This window comes from Artemia sp. Qi Xiang Cuo, chromosome 21, assembly GCF_049724085.1.
Source record: "Artemia sp. Qi Xiang Cuo chromosome 21, ASM4972408v1, whole genome shotgun sequence".
Lineage (NCBI taxonomy): Eukaryota > Metazoa > Arthropoda > Branchiopoda > Anostraca > Artemiidae > Artemia > Artemia sp. Qi Xiang Cuo.
Genome location: NC_142814.1, coordinates 6,285,270 through 6,307,223, shown reverse-complemented (window position 1 = coordinate 6,307,223; position 21,954 = coordinate 6,285,270). Strand labels below are relative to the sequence as shown.

Sequence of the window (21,954 nt, the reverse complement as noted above, 5' to 3'; positions counted from 1 at the left end):
AGAAAAAAATTTGGAACCAAATAGCCTAATAAACCTAATTACTAATTAGGTAATTACCTAATTACTTTATTAAAGCTAGACGCTACATGAGAATGATTTTAAGTTGCTGACGAAACAAAGCATTATTAAATGAGACAATGCTTTATTGAATTTTGATTACCCAGACACTTGATTTAGGGACAGATACAGTCTTTTTTTCAGGTTTCACTCGTTCAGCGGTCATAAAGGTTTTAGTACTAAACTTGCAATAAAAATTTAAATAGCAATTCATAAAATCAATTAACTACATGTGAAAGTAAGATAAATAAATGCAAGTTACCAATTCATTTAACTAAGTTTTAAAAAAATTGGTATTCACAGGGTAGACATGAGGTTTGACATAAGCATATAGGCAGAAGACGAGGGGTAAGGGGGTTCTAAACTCAGCACTTTATTTTTTTTCAAACTATTTTAGGTACTTAACCTTTCTTTGTTTAAGTCATCAACTCCTCCCACGCAATGCATTTTGACGACGTGAGATCGACTTAGGGAGAAAGGTTTCGCCATGACTTTTTCCTTCTTTCATTTCGGGTTGGGTGCTTTGCGCACAATGCTTTGCAGATTAGGTTTTTAAATTCCAATTACTACTATTAGCAATAACTCACCGCAGCACCAAGCCACCTGAGGGCAGTACAAACTTAATCTTCTTAGCAGTTTACTCCCATGATTTGGTATATACATTTCCCAAATAAACAAAATTTTAAGTAATTAAATAATTAAGTGAAGGCATACATGATTAGTGTCTTTTCTACAAATGCTTTTTAATACCTTCATTAATCATAAATTAATTATTTGCTATCACCCTCATTCTAATACGACGAATGACGCATTTAGCTCATTATATGTTTGTAGCACCTAAAAGAGTATTTTAGCTCTTAAGACCATTGTAGTGCTGAAAACAGCGGCGAATCCAGGGGGGGGCGAGGAGGGCTAACGCCCCCTAACGTAGTCTAAAGTAGTGTAATTTACTTAACTAAAGCAATTTTGCGTTAATTAAACTTGCTCCTAACAAAAGTTTATCAGATCAACCTATTTTGCCCCCCCCTCCTAAAAAAAGTCCTGGATCCGCCCTTGGCCGAAAATGGATCACTTTAGTTCTGTCACTCCGTGTAAAGGAACATAAATAATAACGGTTGAGAATCCAACTGTCTTTTAGCAGAACCTAGCATCTACGGAAAAATCTGATTTTGAGTTAAGGATGGACATCTAATCTCAACACGGCAAGTTCAAGGGCATAGTTAGAATGTTTCAATTTGTACTAATTTCTAAGATATAACCTAGTGGTACTTGTATGATATACCCCCTGCAGCTCAAGTTGTTCATGTATTTTCTGTCAACTTAGCGCGAGAAAAGACAAAGAGAGGTGAAAGAATAGATGGGAAATAAACAATTTGGGATATATATTTGCACATTAGGGAGCGGGGGGGGGGTACGAGTAAAGTATTTGGACAGTGTGAATTCAAAAAACAATTCTTACTTCATAATATCAGAATAACTGTTGCTAGCACATTTTTCATGCAGACCCGCTGTACTTTAACCCCCTAATATGCAAACATATAGCCCAAATTTGTTTCCAATTTTTTTTTATCCTACATAGGTATATCATACCCAACCTAGTATTTAAAATGGGTAAAAAGAGATTTCACCTGCATTCTACAGCCTCATCTTATTACTTATGTACTAGAATTACAAAAACTTAACGATAAAATTCTGCATATTCATCCATTTCTGCGTTAAAAAGAATAATTATTTAAATTTTTTCCGAAAATTTGGAAAAAAGCGGATACTAAGTTTTGGCAAAGGACAGGCGAAATAAACTAGAGAGTAAACAATTTAGCCTAAAGCATAAACACAATACTTCACAACAGCTTGCGGAGGTACGAAACAATATTAAAACACCACTAATAAATAGTGTTAGAACAAAAGTAGGGTGAGGGGAGTACGTGACCTCGGCACCCATCCCCAAAATACTATGTATTCCCAAATTTTCTAGACACTTCTCATTAAATTATCAAATAATTTAATTTATTTTATTTTACTGCTCTCCTTTTCCCCCACCTCAATGCCTATATCCAGGGGAGTTACTGAGTTTAACCCTCCCCCCCCCCCGGATTTTTTGTCCGCCTTGTAAAAACTTAATAAAAATGAATAGAAACAAATTTTTGATAAAATTCTTTTTTATATAATAAAAAAATACACGCCCCCCCACCCCCCAGAATCCCGCGTACGTGCCTGAACACAAGCAACATTAAATTTTCCAGTTTACACCATAAGCACCTCGTCTTTATTAAGGAATAGGAACAGATATTGATCAATCATTGCTTGAACAATTTCTTCCATATGCGGTCGCATGCACTCAAACCGAGTCATATCACTGAATTCAAATGGCAACAGTGTCGGCCACCAACAAATGGCAATGTTTTTTGAGTCCATATTATTTACACGTGAGTTTTCAGCCACCCTAAAATGAAAAAGAGTTAAAATTTTAAATACATATTACAATAATTTAACGATTTTAAGTAAAAAGAAGAAAAAACAAAAAAAGTAAAAGGAAATAAAAACAATTGTTGCTCTTGGTCTAAGGAACTATGTTGCTCGATCTGTTCTGTATCTTCTGTACATGTCCAAATCAAAGCACGTTCCTGTCTAAGTTAAATTCATTATCTGTTGTCACCTATACTTACATCGGTGTTGATTGGTAGAATCTGAGAATTAACTAAATTTCTGGTTTCTGATTATTCTTGTTTCAATATACAATATTTGCAATAGTATTTTTCATTATTTTTTTCCCATGTAACTTACAACCACACTCTTTCAAGGCTTTTACTTCGTTGACTTGAATTTATATCAAGCCTAGAATGGTCTTGCTATTTGGCGTGCAAGCAGAATCTTTATCTCAAGTTTGGGTAGTCAAAATCACATTTAATTTGTTTTGTTTTTTAATTTGAAAAAAGTCGTCAAGCACAAAGATTATTAATCCATGTCGGTGGCCGTATTTAAATACTCTGGAGGCTACCTTCGGCCATCACATATTAAAAGATTACCTACTCTACCTACTCTAGAGAGATACCTACTCTAGGTACCTACTAGATACCTAGTATCTCTAGGATACCTACTAGAGTAGAGAGATACCTACTCCAGGTTCTTTCATAGACCCTCTCAAATTCCTCAACTGAGTACCCAAGAAACAGTTTAATGTTCGGCGATTCAAAATTATTCATGGATCTGTACGTACTGAAGTGTTTCGGTGATCGAAGAGACATTAAATGAAGGATACCTTTTATGTTGTGATCTTTTTTCATGCTCTTTTTTTCTACATTTTCGGTTGTAAGAGTCGTATTATCATTGGAAAGGGAGTGGAAAAATTACTGCTTGTTATAGTAATAATTCATTTAGTGAACACTGGCTGGTTTTAACCTACTTATTATATTTCAGTTTATGCCCGATTTGAAGACAGTATTGCATGATATCAACCAAGGTGTCCGATAAGCTTTTTTTGACCTACTCCTGTTACTCACATCTTTACGCACAATTAAATGGTGGAATATCTCTGATGTGACAAATATACTAGATCGCTTAGTTGCCGAGTCATCCAAACGACTGAACAAGCAAAAAGGAGAAGAATTTTAACTTTTCAGCCACTGAACTAAACAAGAAAATTAATAATTTTTGGACATCACTTCGTTAACTCAGTTAAAGTAGAAGGTCAAAACGAACAAAAGAAAAAATACAGCAACGGATGAAACAGAAAAATACAAAGAAGAAATATAGTAGAAGGAAAGATAACATGAAACTAAAAACTGAAAACTAGGAACTGAAATGGCGTCAATAAACACAAAATACAACAAATACAAAAATTAAAAAAGCCACCAAGAGTCTCAGGAGGTGCCATCTTTTGTTCTTTTTTTCTGTGAGTTTTTTATTTTTGTTTTTTTTAAGCGATCATCATTTGTCTTTTCTTTATGAAGATTCGTCTCAAAACTTTCAGTATTTTCATCATAGCTAAATTTTGTTATTATCAGCGTGCTAAACTGGGATTCCTGGAACTCTAAATGGGCACTCAGCTCTCCAGCCAGAGTCGACTCAGCTCTAAATGGGTACCAGCAGAAATCTGGGGATGGTAAGCAAGAAGGGTGTGCGAAAGCACGCCCATGAAACGGAGATCAGCAATGCCGGTTCGGGCCTTAAGGATCTAGAGCCGTCATACTTACTTTTACTTACTAACTAAACTAGGCAAATGATTTTAATTGTAACAAAACGAAATCGCCTTTATTACAAGACACCAAATTACGACCAAAGTAGGTCAGCTTATGTGATTTTAAAGCGTCTATTCTTCATGGACATTCCTCTCAAATTTTCAGCACTTTCATCATGGTTCAATTTTAGTATTTTAATCGTGAGAAACTGGGCTAATAATTTTAATTGTGACAAAACGAAATCGCCATATAATACATAAAATTACGGCCTGAATAGGCCAGCGGAAGTGATCTTAATGCGACTTTTCTTTACTTAGGTCGTCGACCTTCCACAGCCTCATCTTAGTACCGACGTACTAGAATTACAAAACCTAGTAGATACTAAGGGTGGCTGCAACAAAAGAGGCCAGCCAGAGTGTGGCCAGAGACCGGAGTAGCAAAGACAGTAAAACAAAGGAATTCTAAAAACTTAATGCCAAACTTCTCTCCCAGACATAATAGATTTATTCCCTTGAATTCATGGATAATCCTAAGCAAATAAGGAAAAAAAAGTTAGGGAAGGAATAAAATGGAAATTTAAAGTCAGCTAAGATATCGTCGAGTGAAGCTGCTGCTCGTCTTTAGCGTTTCAAAATGGACAGTATTTATAATTCTTTGGTTCAGAAGGTTAAATCCCTTCAATTTTTTTTACGAAATGTTGAAAGGATACACCTTCTTGTATTCCTCCGAGTTTAATGTTTGGAGGCAAGGTGGATTAGTGTGAACAGGGTCGTATTCAGATTTTTTCGGGAGGGGGGGGCACAAAAGGATTTTTTTTCAGGGGGGGGGTCGAACCCCATATCCCCTCCCCTGGATACGGTCTTAAGTATGAACTTAACATTAAAGAAGCATTTAGCGCTGTATTGCTATTATTGGGACAACAGTAAGCTCCTCTCCTTCTCTCCTCCTCCTCCTCCTCTCCTCCTCTCCTTCCTCAGTAAGCTCCTCTCCTTCTAAACCTGATTTTAAATCGTGTCTTGGCCCCAGTTGCTTGACGTCGTGGGCACTGGAGCCAGATTCTGGGGTTGCGATAAGTAGATTTGTAAATGGACTAAAATGTTCAGCGTCATCTGGTCCGGTCTACCCCAAGGTAGTGAAATGTTCCTTCAATTATTTATTGTTTGGCAAACTTATAAATCTGTTTTCGAGACTGGAATTTTTCCCAGTTCACCCAAGTGGGCTCGAGTGATTGTTTTATATAAAGATAGGCATCGGAGTGGCCCAACTAATTATCGACCGATATCTTTACTGTCTGAATTCAGCAATATTTTTGATAAGGATATGCTTTTCCATCTACTTTCCTTTTTAGATTTTCTCGTGACTTACAAATAGGCTTCCGAACAAAGAATATTTTCCATACGAACAAAGAATTAGGAAGCCTATATTAGTCTTTCGAACAAAGAATATCTGGCAAGTAAATAATAAAAACAAATTAAACCATTGAAAAAGAGGTAAAATCTTTACGAAAGAGGTCAAATCTTTTGTCAGGGGAAATTTTTTCCGCCCCCCGCCCTCCCACCACAAAAAAGTATGCCCTACATAGTTTTGTAAACATATCGTCCGAAAGTCTTTACTTTTAGAATATATAGAAAAACTCAATAGAACCGATAAGACCTAGATGCATAGAATTGGTTCTCGAACTGAGTGCCTAAAACTACAAAATGAACTGCTCTAATACTGACTTACCGACAGCATTGCTAAATGTACTAATTATTACCGACTTACCGTGTACTAGTGAATTACCGACTGCATTGCTAAATTTACTAGTTATTATCGACTCACTGTGTACTAATGACTTACCGACTGCATTGCTAAATTTACTAGGTATTACCGATTCCCTGTGTACTAATGAATTACCGACTGCATTTCTAAATGTACTAGTTATTACCGAATCACCTTTAACTACTTATTAACGATTTACCGTGTACTAGTGACTTACCGACTACATTGCTAAATGTACTAGTTATTACCGAATCACCGTTAACTATATATTACCGACTTACCGTGTACTAGTGACTTACCGACTAAATTACTAAATGTACTAGTTATTATAGACTTACCGTGTATTAGTGATTTACCGACTAATTTGCTAAATGTGCAAGTTATTAGGAAGAAATTCTGCTGACTTACCTAACTAAGTGCTGGAAGATGAACTTGAGAACTCCAAATGTAATAGGAGAGAATTTTTGAAGTAAACTTCGTATCGCTACAAGTCTACAGCTCCTATCAGATTTCAGTGCAACGTCTGAAAGTTTGGTCATTAATTCTGGGCTGAGAATCCGGGGAAAACGTTTAAAAAAATCTTTCAAAGCTGTAGCTGCCGCGTTGACTGGAATATCCAACACTTTTAAATCAAGGTTTATAGGGTCTGAAACGAAAATACTTTTGGTTTCAATACTGATCAGATTAGATAGTGATAATTGAGGGATGAAAAGTCTAATACCTAACTGAATTACCCTAAAGAAACTCAGAAAAAAAAGAAATGCGACTGCAGGTTCAAAGAATAGAAGAAAATATCATCTCAACATGAATTACATTAGTCTTTTCTGTATAAAAAAGACTTAGTAAAAAAAAAAAAAGAATCTAGGCCTATTCCATATTTTAAATTAGAAATTTAGAAACTAAAGAACTCAATAAAATAATAACAAAAAAAAAAAACAACGAAGAGAGAGAGAGAGAGAGAGAGAGAGAGAGAGAGAGAGAGAAAGAGAGAGAGAGCAGAGAGAGAGAGAGAGAGAGAGAAAGAGAGAGGGAGAGAAGAGAGAGCAGAGAGAGAGAGAGAGAGAGAGAGAGAGAGAGAGAGAGAGAGAGAGAGAGAGAGAGAGAGAGAGAGAGAGAGAGAGAGAGAGAGAGAGAGAGAGAGAGAGAGAGAGAGAGAGAGAGAGAGAGAGAGAGAGAGAGAGAGAGAGAGAGAGAGAGGGCAAGAGAGAGAGAGAGAGCAGAGGAGAGAGAGAGACAGCAGAGAGAGAGAGAAAGAGAGAGAGAGAGAGAAGAAAGAAAGCAGAGAGAGAAAGAAAGAAAGAGCGAGAGAGAGAGAGAGAGAGAGAGAGAGAGAGAGAGAGAGAGAGAGAGAGTGAGAAAGACAGAGAGAGACAGAGATAGAGAGAGAGAGAGAGAGAGAGAGAGAGAGAGAGAGAGAGAGAGAGAGAGAAAGTGAAAGTTGCATTGGATTAAGTGAGATAGAATACCTTCTTTATATTTTTGAAAAAGGAGATCAACATGGATACGGTTTCCAGGAACCCGATATATGCCTTCCGCTTCCAGACCACCTTCTTCTTTTATATAATTAACACACTTTTCCAAGAAGAGAGGCAAATTTCTTCCTTCATTCTGGGCCACATCATCTAATGTAGGTGGGGCTTTTGCGGCATTGCCAGCTTTTATTCTCCTGTTTCGCTCCTTTTCTGCCTGCTTTTTGAGCCGCTCTTCTTCTTTTAATTTTCTTCTTTCTTGCTTCTCGTCTTCTTTTGCCTTCTGTTTTTCTCGTCGACGTTGAGCTGATCGATCACGTTCCCTTTCACGTTCCGGTCCTCCATGAAGGCGAGACTAAGAAAAAAAATTTACAGAACTCTTACTACAATTTATGAGACCTTTACTACAAAAGTTACTGAAAATATAAATAAAAAACAGCCCAAAACATAAAAATAATGAGTTCTGAATATGAACGCAATTTAACCTCAAAATATATAAAAACATGGAGTCAAATAATTATTTTGAAACACAGACACGTCTATGTACATGGGCAACCATAGACTGAATTTTAGGGGGGGCTTAACTGGTCTAATCAGAATATCCAGTACTGTATAATTGAAATCTCAAGACAAAATATCATGGGCAGAGCAATGTAAAAGAGCGATGTGGGCACACTATATTGTTGTTTTTTTAGACCAAGGCACTTCTTACAGAAAGAAATGTCATAGGAACTCCAAAAGAGCTTATGGAGGGCAGCCATCTCCCCCTCTCCCACGTCAATCACTTCCCCAAACACATCCAATCAAAATTTTTGGATAGCCATTTTGTTCAGTGTTTTTTTAAGGTCTGGAGAGTATGACTTTAAGAATGTTCCCCCCCCCATAACACTAAGAGCAAGGCTTGTAAGTTGTGCTCTGTGGGGATATAAGGTTTTTTATAGGAAGGGGGCTCATTTGGTTGGTAATCAGAAGTTATAGTGCTCTTTTTAAGAGTTAAGTGATCAGAAGGCGAATACCCCCCCCCCCCACACACACACACGTCGTATTTTCCAGAAACGCACCTGATAGAAATTTTAAGATGACCATTTGTTGTTGTAAAAACTTCGAAAAGTGCTCAGTCGGTTGGTAACTGAAAGGACTAGTACCTTCTTTAATAGTCAAAAGTGATTGGAGGGCAACCACCCCCCCTACGCCCATCATTTCCCCAAATACTTCCAGTCAAAATCTCGAGATAGTTATTTTGTTTGACGTGGTTGAAAAGTACAGAAATTATGTCTTTGAGGATGAGAACCCCTCATGGTTTTCAGGGCAAGGGTTGTAAGGTATGCCCCGAGGGCATCTAGGGTTTTTATGGGAACGAGGTCGTATGCACTTCGGAGGGGACTCATTGGATTGGAAATTATCAGAAGTTGAAGAGCCATTTTGAAGAGTCAAATTTTTCAGAGGCTAGCTATGCCCCACCCCCACGTCATTTTTTCCCCCAAGGCACACAAGATAAATTTTAATAAGTACATTTGTTCAAAAATAGTCCAAAGATATCATAACATGGCCTTTGGGGTTGACACAACCCCCCAAAGTATGAGGATAAGGGTTTTAGGTTATGCTCCTGGGGGAAGTAAGGTTTTCATAAAGAGGTGGTCTTGTGAACTTTAGAGGAGGCTCATTTGATTGGAAATGCATACTTATAGTTTCATTTTAAGAGTCAAGCGTGATGGAGCGCAAATAGCCCCCCCCTCTCCCTGATATCTTCATTTCCCAAAACACATTTGATCGACAATGAAAGATAGCCATTTTGTAGCCAATAGCCCAAAGAGAATATAACAATATCTTCAGTAATCAAATATAAGAAATATTTAGGCGGACGTTGAACTAAATCAAAACAAATTATGAGCATGTGAACCTTCAAAAAGGTGACAAAGCAATATCCTGAGAACAATTTATATTATTAATTAGATCTTTAAGAGTAAGTTGTGGGGGATTTTGAACTAGCCAGGAAGCACTATGTGTATACTTTTAGTACTGCAACTGCAGTTACTGTAACTTAATGATGCTTAGAGTATTAAGGTGAAACTTCATAAGAGGTGTTTAGGGGGCGTTCCAACTCAAACAAAAAAACTGTATACATTCAGGTTTTCAAAAAGGCATATAAGCAATATCATAGGTAGCACCATTCTATAATAGCTAGAAACATCATTGAAACATTTAAAGAAGCTGATTTGATTCAAAATTGAAAGTTCTAGGGTCATTTCTAAGAGTAGAAAGAGATTGGAGGGAAATCAGCCCGTCTATTAAGCCAATTTATTTCCCAAACATATCTAGTCAAAATTTTGAGACAACTATTTTGTTCAGCATAGTAGAATGGTCCAGCAACTAAGTCTTTAAAAATATTGGGCATGTAAACCCCCACAATTATGCCAAACTATGGATTCGTATAGAAAAAAAAAACGAAAAGATATAAACATTTTTTTTTCATGAAAATGACTGTCAATAAAAAACGAACAGCAATTCATCTAAAAAAAACCTTTTTTCCACAAAACAAGCTTTTCAAAGAAAAATAAAGAGCTCCATTAAGCCAAACGGGCAGAAATGAAGTCAAGTAATCATCCAAGCGTAAAACTACCATAAATCACTATCAATAAATAAATGAAACTCAAAATGAACAGAAATTAGAATAAATTGCCAAGTCAAACTCGAAACGAGCAAAAATTAACATTAGCAGGGCTGATAACCCCCATGCCTTCTGAAGACAAGACCATAAATTTTTGGTCGTAATCTTCGAGAAACCCAGTCTTTGCTTATTGAACACCTTTCTAAAAAAGTGTGCATTGCCTATGCGGGTGCTGTCACTAGCCGTCGCAATTCAAGCCGTAAATATTTGGCTCGTCTTTATAATACAGTAGCTTTGCCTCATGTCTTGTACCTGTCATCTTTTTGGAAGCTCCCGAGTGCAGGAAACAAGAGAGACATGAGGTCGGTATTTTTCAAGTATGCCCGATATCTTCTTCAAGGGCCGCCTTTTGTTAGAAACCGCCATATTGTTACAAAATATGGAATTGTTGAGCCTCTGAGTGCTGTGGAGGAGGTAATTCAGAATTACGTGAAAAAACTAGAGCTTCTGGATCACGAGTGGGCCCATTTTCTCAAATAGTCGTGTTATTATGTAGCTCTTTCTGTTTGTATTTGTTTTTCTTGTCAGTTTTTGCCTTTTCTTTCTTTTTTTGTTTGTGCTCTGTCTTTTTCTTTTGATTGCAAGACAGGTTATTAATAAAATTCATAATTTGCGCATTACTGAAAACAAAATATGTATAAATGTTTTCAATTTTTTTTTACTTAAAAAACTTTTTTCTCACTTTTTTTTACCCATTTTTTATTTTAAGGAATAAATATCAGTATAAGTAAATTAAACTGACAATCCACGGTCATTTTTTTTTCCAGTAAAATCTAAGTTATGTTCTGGTTTTAAGAGGGCGTAGGGCTTGTCAACCCTAGTAATGTTAATTTTTGCTCGTTTCGAGTTTCATTTAATTGTTAATAGTGATTTGTGGTAGTTTTACACTTATAAGAATATTTTACTTAAATTCTACCTACTTTTGGCTTAAAAGAGCACTTTACTTTTCTTTTAAATCTTATTCTGTGGAAATTGTTTTTATTTGATACAAATATTTGACACCTTCATTCAGCCAGGGGGGCATCCGCCCCCTCCCCCCGTATGGGCGCCCATGTCTATGTAGTCTGGACTTCAATACTGACATTCATATCCTTAAGAACAGAGAGACGTGCCTAACAGGTCATTGGCAAGAACGGTACGAAGGTAAAACGGGTTGGGCTCAAAATTAATATTGAAACAAAAAATAAGGCGTCACCAAAACGCTGTAAAATAAACTCTTCAAATAGCAATTCTGTCGATCCTGCCATATGTATGCAGCTGGCTTATTGCATATAATCAAGAACAAGAGTGTTAGATTCTGACCTTCGAGACTACATTAAAAAAAATTCTTGAACATAACATGGACAGACTGAGTCTCAAATTTCACGTTCTGAATATAAGCAGCCAACCTCTTACAGCAAATATCATCTGCCAGCAAAATCTAAACCCTGTTTTGAGTGCAGGTAAAAAAAAAATTAAAGAATAGGGCATTGGACCTTACAGTCTCTACCGGTGGTGCTGATCTCCGTTTCACAGCCATGAAGTGCAATGAAGTGCATGATCACAGCCATGAAGTGCAATGAAAATATGGGGGCCAACCATCTAGTGCTTTCGCAAACCCTTCCCGTTTACCTTATCCAGATTTCTCCAGGTGCCCACTTAGAGCTGGGTCAACTCTGGCTATGCTTACAGAGTCACTCCACTAACCCCCGTTTTAAACAAAATAACAAGTAACACCTGGACTCGAACCCCTGTCCTCACAGACAAAGGACATCTAGCGTGCTAACCACTCCGCCAGGGTGGTGCAGGGGAACTTGAAAACACAAGGCAACGCTACAATTGCCATCCACGGGATCAAGGAAGGGAAGTCACCCTAAGAGCACCCTCTGCTGCTCATACCCACCACATTTCCAGTTAATGCAACCCAAGCGGGAAGATATACACAGGATGCTTAGAATAATGGCGCCTAGCTTGCCACACCCTAAGTACCTTTTGATGCACAGGAGGATGCAAAGGCAATTAAAAAAAAAAAAAAAAAAAAAACTAAATATACTTCTCTTCAGCTCTTTAACTATCAAAAACCTAGTTCCAGGAATTTTAGCACTGTTTCGACACCAAATCAAACAACTGTCTCTGTAACCCTTTGAAACACTAAATATTTACCTTAATATATCGTGTTCATCATTAAATTGGTATTTCGTCACTGCCAAGTAAAAATGTAGAATCATTTCGGCAGGTAAGTGTAGGGAATGACAACTCTAAAGCATTAGATATAGAAGTTTAAAAAGTTCCTAGATTCAGAGTTGTTCATTTTCGCCAATTTACAAGTCTCATTCCAAAGTATACTAATTAATATCCCACCATTGATACCAAAGTCTTAAATTCAAAAGACCCCCAACTTTTTCGCAGCAAATTACCGTCAGCACCAACACTACGAATGGTGTAGCTAGGTATAGGACCGGCCACACCATTTCACATTCCCCTTACTTTTTCAAACCATAAACTAATAATGACTAGTTATTCGAACAAGGTCAGCAGCACAGTATATAAATTATACGCAGTATGATCTTTCCCTATCTCACCCATTATAAAAACCCGGACCGAGCTACGAGTGCTCCAGAGAATGTATTAACATAAGCGACATTAGATATTTTCACGGGTAGACAAGTCAAATTTCTCTTGAACGCGAAACTTAGCTTCAACGTTAGAACACTAAATTTTGAAGAAACTAATTTTAAATTAATTTATTCCAATACATATATGAAAATCGGTAATTAGTAGTGCAATGGTATTATTAGATGTTTTTAGGAATTAAAAGTAGGTTTCAAAGTCTCAAGTTGGTTTCAAAGGCATTTTGAGAAAGTTTCTGCCAAAATACGTGTTCCAGGGTAATTGGACCGCTGATGGCAGATCAAATGAGAGGAGCTGTTTGTACGCGCTAATGCAAGAATAAGTGGGAGGAGCTGTTTGTTCGCACCAAGAATGAAGAGCCAGAAATTATTTGCAGTAATCTTAATGTTATATCTTTATACTGTGCGCAGAAGTCACTGTCTTCAAGATTCGCCAAGAAATTACAGCTGTCTCTGAATTCCAGCGGTTTCGCTGTCCGTATTTCAAATATGTAGAGTTAAGTAAAAACAAAAAAAAAGCTGTATTTGCTACTTTTAGATTGGAGCAATTCCTATATAGATGGACACAGCTAGGCTATAACTTCAATAACTAAACAACATCAGAAGCTGGTGAATACGAGTGAAATATACGACTCCCATTTAGGGTGCAAAACTCACGGAAGTTATCCAATACTTCCTATAGTCTAAATAATATATCTCCTTTGCAAGCCTTTTTATCTCCTTTCCACAAAAGAGAAAAAAGATCTATGTTAAAAAGAACATTTTCATTTCATTGCTTTATTTTTGAGCTAATCACAATATTCCATAAGGGTATGTAAAAAAATAAACCCAAATAAACCTTTCTTTTTTACCGTTTTTACCGTTGTTGCATCCATTTGTTCCTCCTATGGCAAATTTTAAAGAATAAAAAAGTTTTTGAGCAACAACATTTATAACAAGTATACTCTCTGTTTCTACGTGCTTCAAATTTCCTTTGGATGGGGGCAATCCCCCCCCCCTCCCCAATTTAAAACATAACTCTTTCTGTATTTTCGCAATATAAAACAAAAAATAAAATTGCCCCACACCCCTCTATTTTGAAAAACAGCTTTCTTTTGAATCATCTACAAAAAATAAAATAGTTGCCCCCCCCCCCCTACATTTTTTTCAATAGGTGCCAATGCAAGTTAAACTGCTAAACCAAGCTCTCTACAATTTCTCGCCTTCTTTAATAAAAACCTGGCAACTGTTGCTAAGTATGACAAAAATGATAACCTACTTAACCTAACATCAACTGTTAGGATTCTCCTAACAGTTGATTCTCCTAACAGTTATCACCTTTTATTAGAGTAAGTAAACCTTTGATAATCGTTTCCTATGTTTTTCCCAATTGTTTCATGAATGAGTCCCTTTGAAAGACAGTGTATTATATTTAGGGTTCTTTCACCTCTAGCTGAAGGAATTATTCTTCACTTTAGAGGTGAGATGGACAGTTTTTCTCGATTTAACTTTCACTCGGTTTAATCTACACATTTCCCCCTCCCCCTCCTAAAAGTAACCAGCAAAAATAATAATTCATAAAAAAAGTGCTTAACAAAAATCAAATCCTTATACTTACCAACAGAGTACTGTTTTCTTTGTCTTTCGGAGAAGCAAGTTCATCCCCTGACTCGTCATCGCGTAGCAGGCCATATGTTGGATCTCGTATCTTTCCTAAGAACAAAAATAGATGTTGAATTAAAGAATAACCATCCTATGAGCGACATGACCAATATGTGAGCTTTTCGATCCTCCTGAAAAATGCGAGGCGGTGATTAGCCCCATTCCGATTATGTGTCCTCAAAGTACCAAGGACATTAAAAAAAAATGCTCCCCTCCCCCTGGACCATCTCAAGTCTATCGATGACTGGGAAGCGCAATTTTGCTAGTTTTTTCTCTTGGTTGTTCAAAAGTATAGAGTTTTTAGGGAAGTACCATTTTTGTCAATGTTGTCACGTTGAAACACAGAAATATATAGCTAAACTAATTCTCCTAGGCAATATGGGATCCGGAATTCCATCCCAGCTTCAGTATCTCGCCACAGGACACGACATTTGATTCCGGTGATGAAATTATGCGATAACGTCTCTATAACAGCAAAAAAACAATTCTGGGTACGTATCTACGTTGAGTATCTATATTTTACAATGAAAACGTTAATGTCTGAACAGCTTAGACTGGTTAGAACTTTGACTAAATAAATATTAGAAAAAATCACAAAATTTCACGTTAGGAGAATGTCACGTCATGTCTTTTGAATCACATAGGACCACGCATTTAGAATGCCTAAATTTGCTCTATTTCTTCTACTAATACTTTTTTAGGTTATCTCAACAGCTGGTGGACAGAAGTTCAAGGGAATCATTTTGAAAAGTAAATTTTGAGGTAAAGTCTCCCAACGTCAAATGATGAAACTTTAATCTCTTCTAAAATTAAATTTCTGCTTAAAATTGGACAGGATTGTTAAAAAAAGAAGAAAAAAAATTAATACCAATTTTCTAGAATAACAATAACGACTCTCTGCTAATTAGTGAAAGCAATAAACAAAACCCTCCATATGAATTGGACTATCTTTTGCTGTGAAAGCAAATCAGATAATTGAAAATGCTGAAGAAGAAGAAGCATATATTTTTTTTAGGGGTAGGGGGGGAGAGAAGTCCCTTGCCAAAACGTATCCAAAATTTTCTTACTTTTCTTCCTTTTTTTTTTAACCCGGTAGCCCCCCTCCTGGATATGCCTGGCATATAAGTTATGAATATAATATGGCTTGAAGGTTATAGACAAATTTAGTAAGGAGATGGAAGCCGAATGTGCAGGTTTTGAGTCAAGAGAGTCAGATTAGGATTGAATTTCTGATTAGGAATGTTTCTGATTTTAGTATATTGGAATTTCATGCTTTTGTAGTTTTCCTAAGAATCTTATAGAAAGGTTGGCTTTGAAGCCAACCTTAATATTTTGTTTTGAATTCCTTTGTTAATTTTCGTCATAAAATTGTGAAAAAAATTGTAAAAATATAGTTTATTTTCTTATCAGTTTCGTTGATATTTTTCAAAATCCTCGCTGGTGTTTCAGTAATTATCAGGGGAAAATCTACAGTATTTTTATTTGGGGGGGGGGGGGCCGGAGGGGGTGCTTTTCAAGCGGCAGAGAAGAAAAGTGACCATTTAAAAAACACGCTTCTTGGTGAATTTAGAGAGTAAAGTCAATGTAGAGAATTAATAGTCTACTGTCACTCAGTGAGTGACAGTAGACAGTGAGACTCCAGTGACAGTGAGCGGCTTTCAGCAGTCAGGCTGCTGAAATATCTTGAATTAGGCTAAGGCGTAAATCAGGCCTATGAATAAAAAATGATTTGAAAAAGCAAAATAAATACAAAAATAGAAAATGAACAAAATGCCCATGCTTAAAAAAGAGAAAAAATGCAGGGCCCAATAGCAGTTAATTTAGGTCACGAAGAATAAGATTTTACGCTATGCAACCTTTGAATCCATAAACACCTTATAATTATCATATAAAATCCTCACAATCATCATAGGCAAAATATTCAGAAGCTAAAAATTTGAAATGGAGAATCAAGCTCTGATCAAACATGAAAGAATTTACAGTTAAATGTTAACAGTTACAGTTAAAATGAGAGAAGTTAAATGTTTTTTTCTTAAAACGTTTTTTTAAACGTTTTTTTTCTTAAAATGTTTTTTTTCTTAAGAAGTTAAATTCCCGGAAAAGCAAGTGTCGCATTTTAGTTATCTGTCGTTCATTTGGATCTCTTTTCAAAATTCTAAAAGCAATGGCAAGATCGCCCAATTAATTCTAAATAGTTTGGCCATACAAACTAAAAAAGTCTAGAATGGACGAGATGGGGTGATCCTTCATGGAATCGAACGGCCTAAACGTAAACACCTAAGTAGAGCAGAAGTCTACTAGTTAAGATAGTTTGAAAGTTCTATGACATTATGTGAAAGAGCCATAAAGCGTAATTAAGCAAAAGATTAAGCAAAAGCAGATCAAGCATATGCAGGCTAAACAGGGATAAAAAACTTAAGCGATATTTCACCAATACTAACCAATTTATCAAAACGTGTTGCGTTACAAACACAAAAAACAGACTTTTATTTCTTTATTATATCTCACTAAATATAATTTTTCACTAAACAGTGTTTGATATACCAAACACTAATACAGTGCTATTAGTGCACTGCTCCACTGCTCGTTTTTCATCTTCCATGTTTGTCAATTATGGTTTTACAGCTCATTTGCTAGACACTTCCTTCTTACGCAATTTATTAAGTCGCGTTAAACTACGCAACTTAATACTTAAACTCGTTATTGGTCAAACCTATTCATTGCAGGAAATTTGGGAATCGGAACAGAACAGACGTTCTGAACGTATTTACACTTCATGTGAAATAAAAGTAACCTGAATATTTTTCAGTTTTTACTTTCAAATAATATGCATTTCTTTCTGTAAAGATGTTTTATAACAATACATAAATGTAAAAAAAAAACTGCAGAAAAAAGGATATCAAACAGGAGATCGAAGCCCTATTTGGAACTTATAAGTCAAAATGCCGAAAGCAAGACAAGACCAGGCCCGGTAACAACTGAATACCGAGTAATGTCGATACTGTATACCCTTTCATACATAACAAGGATTTTCAATAGCGGCGTAAATACCGTTTAAGCGGACAAACGAAAAAAATTGGCAAAAAATGTTTTTTTTCTACTCCTGCTTATTGCTCTTAGAGAAAAAACAAAAACACTTTATTAAAGTCTGTGTGATAGAAAATCATTATATTTTATATGCTCTTGTAACCTTTGAGAAATCGTTGGATACTAAATACTAAAATAAGGGCTGGATCGGGACCAGTAACAACTGAATACTGAACAATACTGGTGTTAAACCCTTTCACATATAACTAGTATTTTCAATAGCAGTGCACAAAACGTTAAAGCGGAGAGATGAAGAACAAAGTGACAAAAAACATTTTTTTACTCCAGCTCATTGCTTGCTACTCTTTGAGAAAACGCGTAGTGTTTAAGTTTTTATGACAAATAAATCGCTACATTAAATATGTTTTCGTATTTATCGACAAATCGAAATGTTCTTATAACCAGGTGTTTATGCACACAACCCAAAATATTAATTCGTACTTGTGCAGAGCAGACAACCACTACCAAACATGCAGGGACGTACTCAGGAAGAGGTCGTCTCAGACCCATCCCACTCAAAATTCTAAATGTTCCTGAATTTGTGGGAACTTTTTATTAAAATAATCCAATAAAATTTTTGGTACTTATCTGTTATACCGGCCCCACTCAAGAAGTGAAGTTAGGTTAATCTTAATGAAATATACCAAAACATGACATAGCAATATAATACCTTACAATCAAATTTGGGCTATATATTTGCATATTAGGGGGTGGGGGTATAGCATAGCGGGTCTGCCTGCAAAATGTGTTAGCTATAATTATTCAGCATATTATTATTATTATTTATTTCTAACCCACACTGTAGAGAGGTACAATACGTGGAGTATGACGAGGAAAAACACATAAAATGTAACACAAATCAATATAAAAAATCAAAGATTACCAGTTACAGAACAACTGGTAATTGTTACTCTGTTACTCTGGTAATTATGAGGTAAGAATTGTTTTCTAACTTCACGATGTCCAAATACTTTACCCCCACCCCCTAATGTGCTAATACGTAGTCAAAATTATATAAGTCTAATGTATTCTGTCACCCGCCGCTTGTTTTACACTGAGCATAAGCTAATTGTCTCTTAATATAGACAGATGAAACCGGTTTGTTCTCAAGTTTTACACAGTGTATTTCTTGAGTGGGGTCGCTATAACAGATAAGTACCAAATTTGTCTTTCATTATCCCCCCCCCCCCCTAAAAAAAGATCCTGTGTACGTGCCTGTTAACATCTTATTAACTTACTCTGGCCGTAATAGTAAGACATTGTATAATAGGAATCTTCAGTAAAAAGCCGTGTTTCGTTTTCTTTTCTTTTAGGCTTCGATCGAGGTGCACATTGTCGAATCAAATTTTTCGACTCTTCTTCGGAACTCTCTGACGAAATCATATGTACTGAAATTGCAAGCGAATAAAAAAAGAAGCCATATGTATTAGACACAGTATAAGTATATACCAGTAGCGAAATCTTTTTTCAAACATGACGTACATTTCATAGCGCATAATTAGACTCTGAGCATATAGATCATAGCCATATTTTCAGTTGCTACATGGTTTTCCATGGGAAACATTTGTCATTGCGCGTGCGCGAAGGCGGGGTCATGAATCTTGTGTGGTTTTAGATCTACGTAAAAAAAATTCAATGGGGAGAATAAGACTTTTTGCTACAGTATATTACCTTTACTGTGATTAAGAAAGGAATTTGAAACGTGCGACTAATCTGAATATAGCAATTAATTTGGTAAAACTTGTCCGCAAAAATTGAGGAACCAATCAAATATCTAACAACTAAACTTGAATACAAAAGTGTATAGTGTATTAAACTTTATCGAAGGATACTAAAGTTAATATAGCAGTGTGCTTATTTCTAATAGCTCTTGGGTCTATTCCGTATATTTAGGTATTAACGTGGATTAATCTCAACTAATGGCTTGTCACTGACAAATAAAAGTCCCACACACACCGACGTTAACATCAAATCATGGCAGTATTGGATTTCGATCTACAGTCCCAAGACATGAAATTTAAACATAAATGGTGGATTAAATGTTATTCATGAGTAGTAAAACTAATGCATGGTGTCTTGGGGCGTATGAAGGAAGACATACTGCCAAAGATTGTCCTTTTCGGCCAACCGTCTAGGTCTAAACGGAAAACAGGTCGTACTCGGTTGAGATGGGAGGATATCGTAAGGAAAGATTTAAGGGAATGTGAAATTCCTGGTAGGAAGCTAAGAGGGAGGCTTTGAATAGATTGGGATGGAGGAGGACCATGCGTAGCTGTGTTGTCCTCAGGCGGCTTGGTGCTGCGGTGAGATGTAGTATTCCGTGTATTGAGGCATTAACGTGCATTAACCTTGACCAGCTGTTTGTCACTGACAAGCGCAAGTTCCAGACACACCGACGTTAACATCAGATCTTGAAACTATTTTTCTCGAGTCCTGTTTAAACCTGAAGACATTAAATTACCAGATACACAGTGCATTAGTTTTATCCTTGAGTGCTAAAATAAATACACAACGTACAAATTTTTAATAGGTTTTGGGTCTATTCCTTGTATTGAGGTAATGCGTGCACTAATCTTGATCAATGGCTTATCATCGTCAAACGATGTCCCAAAACTGCCGCTAACATCAAATCATGATAATATTAGAGTTTGATCAAAAGCCTGAAGATATAAAATTAAAAAAATAAATGGTATATAAAATTTTATGTATGAGTAGTGAAATTAATGTATGGTGTGCTATCTCGTAATAATTGGGTATATTTTATGTTTTAGGGTGCATTAACCAACTTCTTGTCACTGACAAACGCAACTCCCACACGCCGATGCTGACATCAAGTCATGGTAGTATTCGAATCTGATCTAAAGCCACAAATGCCACAAGGCATACATTTTCTATTCGAAGATTTGAAGGGTTGTATCACCGCAACTAGAAATACTACCCGGTGTATTAAATGTAATAAGTATAACAACTTTTGATGCACATACTTGGACAGCGCTTGAGACGAGGAATTTAAATTTTTTAACTTTTTTTTTAAACAAAATGAAAAAAAAATTTTATACAAAAAAGTTGAGTGTGGGATTATGAAAATGATTTATATGACTGTTCAAATTCCATTTTTAAATTTGATATTTCTCGTCGTCGCTTAAATTTTAATCATAATCTTTAAGCTAACATTTTATTTCTATTTAATAACTAATCTTTGTGGAATGTGCTAAATTCAATTGTTGTTAATTTTTTTTTTTCTTCTTGAAGTTCTGATATTCGAAGGACATAGTTGATATTATGATTGAGTTAAAGTACTAAGAACATCAAAATAAAAACATTTGCTGCCCATCTTAGGGCAACATTTAGGCAATGATTAGGGCAAACATTGGGACCCATCTTAGGTCTATTCATGCCTGAAAACATTGATTTTCTAAGATTCTCTTTTAGTTATTTCAAATATATAAAGTTTCAACATCGGTGCCACGTGTTCTTCAGTGTTGCCACATTGAATCATAAAAATAATAATGAGTTAAATATTACAATACTTTTCACTTTTAAAATTTCAAACATTAAGTCTGTGAATTCCCAAAGACAACTATATCTTCAAAGAAAAACTATATGTTCTTAAGTTTTTGGCTCAGTCGATTGTTTGCCGATAAGCTGTTTAGTGGCATAGTTTTAGCTTATTTTTGGCTGGTATTTACCGCGTTTTTTTTTAAAATCTCGCCCCGGTTACTACCAAAACTGCACCCCTTCACGCATAGTGTCCTCACCTGAGTACGTCAACTTCTCGATTTAATTTGTACCGCTAGGTAGCTCGTAACGCTTTCGTGGTGATATCTGTAGTTTTGCACAAGTCAGTCCTGCGTGCCATCTTTTTTTTCACTTTAGTCCAGGCATAGACAGAATTATGGAGAATTTTCTTGGATTTATCATGTCAAATGGAAGAAAAAGTCCTGAACCAGGTAAGAGTTGAATCTTTATAACTCGGTAAGTATGAATCTGAGGCATTTGTGTTTTTTAGCATGAATAATTGAATGTTTGACAGTAATAGAGAAAACTTTTTCGAATGGCTGCGATTTTTTGGTTAGGGAGCGCTGGTATAAAAGCTGAGTGTACTCATTTGAGGACAGTGTGCATAAGTTGATGTTTTCCACTAGAAAGAGACAAAGCAACAAGGAACGATCTGTGGGACATTTGGCCGGCTCAACAAGATATCTTCATGTCGTTAAAAAAATGCAGAATGCAGATGTCAAACAAGTTTCGAAGGACATCTGCAGTCTTATTTTTCGTGTCCTCAGCTGAGGACAGTGTGTAACGGAAGATATAATACTAACTGTGATTGCTGTGATACCAGCTGGTGCTTATTGCTCTTTTTCGTCCTTGTCTAATAGTTCCTATTTTTAGGACCCTCTAGAAGAAGTCGGCGCATCCAAAATGAAGGTGAAATCTGGGATATCTTTGACGAGATTGATATTAAGCAGTCTGAAATAGAGGAC

The 21,954-nt window shown here is 36.2% G+C and overlaps 1 protein-coding gene across 1 annotated transcript in view; it reads right to left on the bottom strand.

Annotated features, from left to right (window-relative positions):
• Window positions 1–2,249: 2,249 nt before the first annotated feature.
• Window positions 2,250–21,954, bottom strand: part of RhoGAPp190 (Rho GTPase-activating protein 190) — a 321,622-nt gene continuing 301,917 nt past the window's right edge. The window contains exons 26-30 of the mRNA XM_089107215.1: window positions 18,709–18,858; window positions 14,340–14,434; window positions 7,463–7,820; window positions 6,405–6,642; window positions 2,250–2,500 (exon numbers count right to left, since the gene is read on the bottom strand). Of these exons, the coding sequence (XP_088963341.1) occupies window positions 2,302–2,500; window positions 6,405–6,642; window positions 7,463–7,820; window positions 14,340–14,434; window positions 18,709–18,858 (1,040 nt within the window). The 3' untranslated portion in view covers window positions 2,250–2,301. The remainder of the gene's footprint in view (window positions 2,501–6,404; window positions 6,643–7,462; window positions 7,821–14,339; window positions 14,435–18,708; window positions 18,859–21,954) is intronic.